The following is a 9,550-nucleotide window of genomic DNA, read 5'->3' as shown; positions in this document are numbered from 1 at the left end:
ATCAACATAACTAAATAGGCTGGTGTGTTCTTACTATGTTAAAGATTGCACTCAGTTCTTGTTGGGAGGTGTATCAATGCATGGCTTATAGCTTAATGCTGAAAATGCAAAATGTACCTGACTTTAATACAGAAACAACCATTGGACAATGGACCCTTTAATGAACCTGGTGTGAGTTTCTAGTATTGAAAAGTGAAGCCAATCAAGTCTGTGATGCTCTCAAGTTTCACTGTGAACATTCTGCTCAGCTCAACAGTTTATACTGCATTTTTAAATAACTGAGAAACAGGATGTTGGAAAGCATTTTATAGCAAATGGTCTGAGTTCTGTCCTAGGTATGCACAGAAGTCAGGTTTTGCAAAAGGGGAGAGAACTTTTTTTTTTAATTAGCTGCATTTTAGAGCAGGAGATTGACAATTACATTTCCAGATAAATATACAAGTAAAATTATTGCACATGGTTTTAGAGAGAGGCTTGGATGTGGACAGGAAGGAATATTTTATTGCAGATAGGTAAGGAAGAGCCTTGGATATAGACATGATGGGATCTTTTATTCATAGGTCATATTTTGTGCCACTGGAAACGTGTTGTTTTATTATTGCTCTTTCACTATGCACAAACAACTCACCCCAAATTCTGCAAGTGCCAGGTTGGACTTTGATAATAATACTCTCAAGATGGCATTTCAATGGACAAGTGGATAGGTAATAAATCTAATGATCGTCATCATCATCATCATCAGTAAGTAAAGTCCTAAAATAGCCCCATTGCTTTACAGCTAATAATTTATATAGAACTTTTCATTGCTTTATAGTTTCACTCTTCACATCAGCTAAGCAAAAGGTCCTTGCCCCAAAGAGTTTACAGTTCCAAATCAGATGGCACTGAGAGGACAGAGGGAAGAGTGGGATTTCTTTTTTGTCCACCCTTCACTACACTTCACATCCAAGGCATACCTGACATGCTTTCAGTCCACTTAATGCCTGTGATGACATGTATTGCTGTCCATCCAAAGTTAAGTCTGCAGTAATAGACTACTTGAGACATGTCCAAATGGAAACTTCCCAGACCGCAGTCTGCTTGTTTGGCACTTCCTTTCGGCACTTGCCTGCTAATGGGTGTGAGTGGTGATGCTAATGCACATGGAGTATTTTAACAGTGAGATTTAACCAGGTGTATAATGGATGGAACAGGAGGTAGAAGGTGCCATTCAGAATATGCAGTTGGGTAAATCTCCAGGGCCGGATGGCTTAACCTCAAAATACTATAGATCTTTGAAAGATTGGTTAATTCAGCCACTAAAGGAGGTTTGTAATGAAATTTTGGAGGGGGAAAAAGTGCCAGAGTTGTGGAAGGAAGCCTATATTACACTTATACCGAAAACTGAGTCTGAAAAGACACAACTTAAGAACTACCGCCCCATATCCCTGCTCAATGTGGATTACAAAATATTTGCTGATATTTTGGCTAATAGATTAAAAAAACTATTAGTGGAAGAGATACATAAGGACCAAGCTGGCTTTCTCCCAGGTAGACACTTGTCTGACAACACGAGGAACATAATTAACATTTTGGAGAAGTTGCAAGTGAACATTAATACTAAAGCAATTTTAATTTTTATAGATGCGGAGAAAGCCTTTGACAATATTTCTTGGAATTTTATGAAGAAAAATCTTCAGGGGATAGGGGTGGGTCAAGGGTTTGAAAATGGTATAAGTGCAATTTATTCAGAACAAAAGGCTAAGCTAATAGTTAATAATGTGATGACAGAGGAATTTAAGATAGAGAAAGGGACACGACAAGGCTGCCCAATTTCCCCATTGCTTTTTATTTCGGTCCTGGAGGTTTTGTTAAATATGATTAGAAGGGTATTCAGGTCGGAGCCAAACAATACAAATTGAAAGCTTTTGCAGATGACCTAGTTTTGACGTTACAGGAGCCAGAATCTAGTACGAAAAGAGTATTAGAACTAATTCAAGAATTTGGTCATGTGGCAGGATTTAAGCTGAACAAGTCAAAAACTAAAGTTCTTGAGAAAAATTTAACATCGATTGAGAAAGAGAGGTTTCAGAAGGAGACAGGTTTAACATTAGTTAAGAAAGTAAAATATCTGGGGGTTAATATGACGGCTAAGAACTTAAATCTATTTAAAGATAACTATTTAAAGATAACTATGAGAAATGTTGGACAGAAGTGAAAAAAGACTTAGAAATATGGTCAAATTTGAAGCTTTCCTTGTTGGGTCGAATTGCAGCTATAAAGATGAATGTATTGCCAAAAATGTTATTTCGGTTTCAATCATTGCAAATTTTGGACAAGATGGACTGTTTCAAGAAGTGGCAGAGAGATATTTCTAGATTTGTCTGGCAGGGCAAGAAGCCCAGAATAAAATTTAAAATATTAACTGATACAAAGGAAAGAGGCAGATTTGCCCTGCCAGACCTTAAACTTTACTATGAATCAGCAGCATTCTGCTGGTTGAAAGACTGGCTGCTTCTTGAGAACACGGACATTTTGGACCTAGAAGGTTTTAACAATGTTTTTGGGTGGCATGCATATTTGTGGTATGACAAGGTTAAAGCACATAAAGAATTTAAAAACCATATTGTCAGGAAAGCATTGTTCAATGTCTGGATAAGATACAAAGACTTACTGGAAAATAAAACCCCAAGGTGGTTGTCACCAATGGAAGCGAAGGCTCAGAAAAAGCTCAATATGGAGGCCAAATGGCCGAAATATTGGGAAATATTGGAACAAGAAGGAGATAAATTGAAATTGCAGAGTTTTGAGAAATTAAAAGATAAAGTGCGAGACTGGCTTCATTATTATCAAATAAGAGAGGCCTATAATTTGGACAAAAAAATTGGCTTCCAGGTGGAAAATCAAAATTGGAAACAGAATTGTTAGATCCCAAAACTAAGATACTTTCAAGAATGTATAACTTGCTGTTAAAATGGAATACGCAGGATGAAACGGTTAAATCTGCTATGATTAAATGGGCACAAGATATTGGTCATAACATTATGTTTGCTGACTGGGAACAGTTGTGGACCACCGGTATGAAATTTACGGCATGTAATGCCTTAAGAGAGAATATTATGAAAATGATATACAGGTGGTATATGACACCAGTCAAGCTTGCAAAAATATATCATTTGCCCGATAACAAATGTTGGAAATGTAAAGAAAATGAAGGCACATTCTTTCACCTTTGGTGGACGTGCCCAAAGATTAAGGCTTTCTGGGAGATGATCTATAATGAAATGAAAAAGGTATTTAAATATACCTTCCTGAAGAAACCAGAGGCCTTTCTCCTGGGCATAGTCGGCCAATTGGTGCCAAAGAAGGATAGAACTTTCTTCATGTATGCAACAACAGCAGCAAGAATACTCATTGCAAAGTATTGGAAGACACAAGATTTACCCACCCTGGAAGAGTGGCAGATGAAGCTGTTGGACTATATGGAATTAGCGGAAATGACTGGCAGAATCCGAGACCTGGGAGAAGAGTTGGTGGAAGAAGATTGGAAGAAATTTAAAGACTATCTGCAGAAACACTGTAAAATTAATGAATGTTAAAAATGATGTTGGATTGAAAATAAGTGGCATTAGCAACAAAGTTAATGAGATTATGCAAAAATGAATTGATAATGGATGAAAATATAGAGTTATAATATGTTAAGATATAGAGTTAAGATAAACCAAAGAGGGTAAGGATTTGCTGATTTGATTATTTAAATGGGAATACAAAAAGGGGAGGTGTGAGGAGGTCAAGGAAACAAGCTTATGAGTTTAAAGTTACAAAAATGGATTTGTTTTTAATTCTTTTTTATCTATCTGTTTTTTGTATTTTGTATTTTTATTTTTTTTATTTTTTTATGTATTTCTGTATGTTTTCTTTTTTTATCTTTTTCTTTTCCTATGGGTTTTTTTTTGTATTCTGTAAACCTATGTTTTTGTAAAATTTCAATAAATATTATAAAAATAATAATAATAATGGATGTAAAATCAACACTGGCTAGAAGCATTTTCACATGTGAGGCTTAAGCAGATTTGTGCTCAGATCAGTCTATGATAAACCCTGCATTGGTTAGAGATTGTTGTTTTTTCAATTTCCAGTGGGCTGGCCATGTTAGGTCACTTCCAGATTATTTGTTTGGTGAGCATTCCTCCGAATTTGTTCTCACAAGGTTTGCAGGAAAGTTAGAGAACACTGGCTAAGTGCACATTAACCTGATCGTAGTACAAAAATATAGTACTTCTCAATAGGGAATCATTTGTGCTAGTCTGCAATATGCTGCTTTTGCTAGGTACAAAAAAACAAGTACACCGTCTCCATTGATTTTAATAAAATGTCCTGTGTACACAGCCATTAGCAATTGTTTGTCAAGCAAAATGATACTTCCCAGTGTAATTTTCAATCACTTTCCTTATTGCAAAAAGCTCTAATTTTGGTGGAGTGCTAAATCAACTTTAATGGCACAACCGGCATTTGCTATATGTGAATCCTACCCAAAAAAAGCAACAGTCTGCAAGGGACCTTTGGCTGTTTTTGCTGCCACAGACTTAGGGTGCTTCCAGACAGAGGGGGCGACGGGGGCTCAGTTTACAAAAAAGGGTTGTCGAGATACTGCAAATCGGGTGTTGGCCAAAGGTTTGTTGGTGCTTGTTATTGGGCCCAGAAACATTACAAGCGCGAAGTGGCATGCACGAGAAGCACCAATACTACAATAATCTCGCTTCACATGTGGAAGCAGCCCTTCCATTTCTTCTTCGTTTTAAAATAAATATTTATTTATTGAAGAAAGATTTCAGCCCCCAGTCCATCCCTCAGTAACTATAACATCACAAGGCACAAATATGTGTGCGTGCGTGAGAGAGAGAGGTTTTCTTTCCTGTGTCTGGTGCAAAAAGTCTGCATGCACAGTGGAGCTGCGCGCCCTTCTCCAAGAGACCCTTCTGAGGAAAAAGAGCCCCCATTCCCAGGAGCTTGGCTTCGGAGAGGCGCGCGCCAGGTGAGCGGGGCGGGCGCGCGCCTCTCCCCGCCACGGCAGGTAACCTAGAACCTGCCCTCGCGCCCACACGCCGAGCCTCCGGGCTGGATGAAATTACGCGCCTCTCGCCCTCATGCATAAAACATGGCGCGGGAGGAGGGGGAGGCGGCGGGCGACCGCGCGGAGCCCAGCAGCACAGCCGCCTGTCCCGCGTCGCCGGGCTTCCCCAGAGCTGCCGCTGCTGCTGGTGGTGGGCCCCACGCCCCACCGGCCAGAGAGGAAACTGGGTGTCCTCGCTTCCCGCTGGGCCCGCGTCCCCTGGGCGCGTGGATTTACGCAGCGCTTCGCGCGCCGCTTTGGAAACCGCCGCCGCCGCTTCGAGCTGCAGCCTCTGGTGACCATGGAGCTCCCTCCGCGCCTGAACTGCCGCTGCCTGCTGAGGAACCGGCCTTGGAGGCGCAGGACCAAGCGGGGGCCTTTCAGGAGTAAGTGCGCCTGCGAGGCGGGCGCTTTGGATTGGGCTTGGCTTGCTCCTTCCTCTTCTGCTGCCTTTCCTCTCTCTGCCTCCCTCTCTACCAGAGACCTGTAAACCACTGTTATCTTCTTCAGGGGGTTTGCTCCAGGAAGATCACCACTATTTTATTTTATTTTATTTTATTTTATTTTATTTTATTTTATTTTATTTTATTTTATTTTATTTTAAATAGCTACTACTGTACATCTTTAAATTGCTATACAGTACTGGATTATCTCACATGTCAAAGTCACTGGCGTGAACGAAAGTTTCCAACGCCTTATAGTTTTTGAGTTACAGTATAGCTCGGTTGGTAGAGCATGAGACTCTTAATCTCAGGATCATGATCATGGGTTCAAATCCCATGTGGGGTGAAATATTTGAACCGGATGATCCTTGTGGTCCGTTTGAACTATTCTGTGATTCCGTGAAAGGGGGGATGAAAATTAGGGAAATGCTATATGCATGCACAATGCACTTTTTAAAGCAATTTTTTAAAAGCAATGTGGGCTGAAGTCACTTGTGACTGGGCCCCTTCCAGGATTATGGGTCCTGAAACTTCAACTTCATTAGTTTCATAGCACATCCTCCCTGATCAACCCCCATTACTGACTGCCTTTTTGTCTGCACAATGGAATTTAATTCCATTAGCTAACTTGATGAAGTGGCTCAGCTTCTTTACAGCATGGAAGAACATGCTGAGTAGTCACACAATTAATTGAATATCTATTAATTAAATGCCAATTCCCTGCCCCTCACTAACTTTACAAGGAAGACAATCGAATCAGGGAAACATTTTCAGATGATTTCAATGTGCTTAAGTAGTCTAAACCGATGAATGATTAGCAGGGCTGGCCCACCCATGAGGCACGTTGAAACAGCTGCCGGAGGTGGCAGAACCTCACTGGGGCAGTGCCACCATGGGCGCCCCCACCCACTGCCACCCCATCTGGCTCCAGAGAAGCAAGGAGAAGGCGCAGCGGAAGGTTCTGGCAAGCTCTTGTGAAATCTTGCTGCTGCCACCACTTCTCCTCATGGGTGCCACCTGAACCTGGAAGCCATGCAAAAAACCTAAGGCACACAACCCCAGCTACACCTTTCCCTTTCACCTTAGGCAGTGAAACAGGTCGGGCTGCCCCTGATGATTAGGCCTGGACTGTTAGGCTGTAATTCTAGTAAATAAGTTGCTGGATTCATGCTTTTGCAAGCCTTGTGTGATATTTCAAAGACTAGTTAGGATTCTCTAGCAGAGTGTTCTTTTGCTTGTCAAGAACTTATCCAGGTTGAGGTTCCACAGCATGGAACCCATTTAAAAGCCATGCACCCAAAACACAGGTGAGCAGTAAAGGGGTAGAGCCCATGTGCCTGAGTGTGGAGCTTACAGAGAAAGCTATGTTGAGGTGTATGGCATTTGATGTGCTTAGAAAGTCCCTGCTACCAAATCCATCCATCCATCCATAATGCTTAGGTAACACAGATAATCCTTACACAGTTCAGACTTCAGTTGGGACACAAGCGCAAGGAAAGGGGCATATGACAACTAGCTGACTACAGCTGTAGTGTGCAGGTTAAGTCACATGCACAAACACAAATATATGCTACATATTATTAAGGAATCAAGCATGGAAACATGTACCCATTTTGCAGATCGGGCTCTCTGAGGCCAATAATTTATATTCCAATGGAAACAAGCCACCACCTTAGTCCTATGGAGAATTACAGTAGGTTTGGCTAACTCTGCATAGAATTTAATTGCAACCCTCATATAATACAGGCCCCCTGGATTTTTGTGGTCAAAAAAGTTTGGGGAGGACTGTAGCTCATTGACAGAGCATCTGCTTTGCATGCAGATAGGGTTGGGAGATACTCTTGCCTGAAACCCTGGAGAGTCAGTGTTATCAATACTGATCTAGATGGACCATTGGTCTCACTCCATATAAGGCAGTTTCCTATATTCCTATCAAAAGTAGGAGGAAATGGAAACCTGTGGTTCTTGCTTGGATCATAGCAAGGCTGATTCTATGCATGCTTACTCAGAAGTAAGCCCCTTGGTGTTCCTCTGGCTTACTCCTAATGCTTGCAGTGCTCTTTCCCCACCAAACCCACTGCCAAAGTCTGCTGATGGCACTTGAAGTTTCCATCAGAAAGCAAAATAACAGTAGCAACAGCGCTGCTACACTTCACCAAAAGGTGAAGACCTCTCTGCTTTTAGCACTGCACTGATACTTCAATTCAGTGGAGTTTTTTTTCTCTCTTTGCTAACAAAATATATTTCCAGGCCTGGTGCAAATGTCACATCACACTGATCACTGATCTCTTAAACCAGGGCTCCTCTCCTCTCCCCCACACATCCTTCACTGGGGAAAACTAATACAATTAGCTTCAAATTCAGTTTGCTAACCAAGTTTAGCAGCAGTGTAAAACATGCCACATCATGGTTGATGCTCTCAAGAGATGAGAAGATGCTGGAAGATGCATGCTTCCTTATTTTCTTATTTCCTTGCAAAATAGGAAATGGGAAGCTGTGAAGCAGAAGAGGAAAGTGTGGCCCTTCAGATGTTGCTGGACTCTAAATCCCATCAGCCCCAACCCTTATGGACAACTGTATGGGGAGGTGATAGGAGTTATAGTCCAACAACACCTGCAGGGCAACAGGTTCCACAGCCCAATTTTAGATAGAAGGGCATTCTGCACCAGGCCCACTTTTATCAGTGGGTACCCACAATACACAGGTGGCCTGTGCTGGTCTGGTGCAGATCATTGCTTATCCAAATGGATAATATGTATGTATGTATGTATGTGCAGCCAGCTACCCTTCTCTTAGGGCTGCTGAGAGAAGGGCTGGTGGCATAAAATTCTCATGCATGCATAGAGGTGATGGGGAGGTTGTGAAGGGTGACTGGATCAAGCCTCAAGTCATGGCAAAAGCCCTGTAAAATGTATTACCAAGTTGGGTAGGGATGAGCTGAAAATGAGTGACCCACATCCCAGTGAAGTCAGTAGCAGTGCTTCAGCACAAAACTATTATTCAAGGCACAATTCCCCCCCTCCTTTTGCCTTAACTTGATGAAGATACACAGGTTCTTCAAACTCTTTAGACAGGCAGCTATGTGCATGTTTAATAAATGGATAACCTGTCATCCTTCCTGCCCCTCTGGCAAGGGGACAGTGACTTAGGCTGTAATGTTTTTTATATCAAAGGATGGCTACTTTAGATCAGTTTGTATGCTGCATGACAGTCTTAAACCCTGATGAAGAGAACAAGCCAAATGTTTTTGTTTTTGTTGTTTTCTTCAATATTGGAACAAGATTTGTGGAGAGGTACATCAGCACCTTTGATTTGAGAAGCTGGTTAATGCACACAACAAGTGAAAAACTGTAAATGAAGCAGTAGCTGATGGGCGAAAGCAGGTTATTTGCCATGACAGCCTGGCTTAAGCCTGAGGCAATCATTTGAGTTGATACTGTGAAATATACAATAATTGCAAGAACCAGCATTAACCTACTTATCCACGGTTAAATGTGATGCTGAAAAGACTTTGGGGTCTTGCAAACCTTGAGATGGAAGGGCAGCGAGGTGGGTGGATGGGTGTGGATTGGCTGCTTTATAAAGAAAGCCTCAATTGTTTGGAACCACAGCGCTGGCTGCAATTTCATTGATTTCCAAACATGTAACCCAGAAACGTCAGACAAACCTGTAATAGAAGACTTCTAAGAAGAATGCAAATGTGCTTTGGGTTCCCTGTAATTGCTTGTGTTTCTTGTGTTCTTGTGACAAATGTAGGCTGGGGAGGGACCACAGCACATGCTTTGAATGCAGTTAAGTTGCAGGTTCAGTCCCTGGTGCCTCCAGCTGAAAATGTCAGGTATCAGTTGATGGGGAAAGGTCCAAGCCTGAAAGTTTGAAGAATCTGATGCCAAGCAGAACAGACAGTAAAAACCTGGCCTGGTATATAGCAGCTTTCCCTATGTGCCCTTTTAAACTTATTTTAATATAGAAGCTACTTAGGATGGACCAAGCTCACAGATGAACTCTCCAACCA

At 41.7% G+C, this 9,550-nt stretch overlaps 1 protein-coding gene across 2 annotated transcripts in view; it reads left to right on the top strand.

Moving 5' to 3' along the window:
• The first annotated feature begins 5,165 nt into the window (after positions 1–5,165).
• The window catches only part of RIPOR2 (RHO family interacting cell polarization regulator 2), a 101,364-nt gene continuing 96,979 nt past the window's right edge, over positions 5,166–9,550 (top strand). The window contains exon 1 of one of the 2 annotated variants that reach the window (XM_083623715.1): positions 5,166–5,478. In XM_083623715.1, coding sequence (XP_083479841.1) covers positions 5,394–5,478 — 85 coding nt within the window. In that variant the 5' untranslated portion in view covers positions 5,166–5,393. The remainder of the gene's footprint in view (positions 5,479–9,550) is intronic. The other variant, XM_083623718.1, reaches the window with a different exon arrangement.

The sequence above is a fragment of the Podarcis filfolensis genome, assembly GCF_964270895.1.
Source record: "Podarcis filfolensis genome assembly, chromosome: 7".
Lineage (NCBI taxonomy): Eukaryota > Metazoa > Chordata > Lepidosauria > Squamata > Lacertidae > Podarcis > Podarcis filfolensis.
Note: the sequence above shows the minus strand (reverse complement) of the source record. Positions and strands in the feature narration are given on the sequence as shown.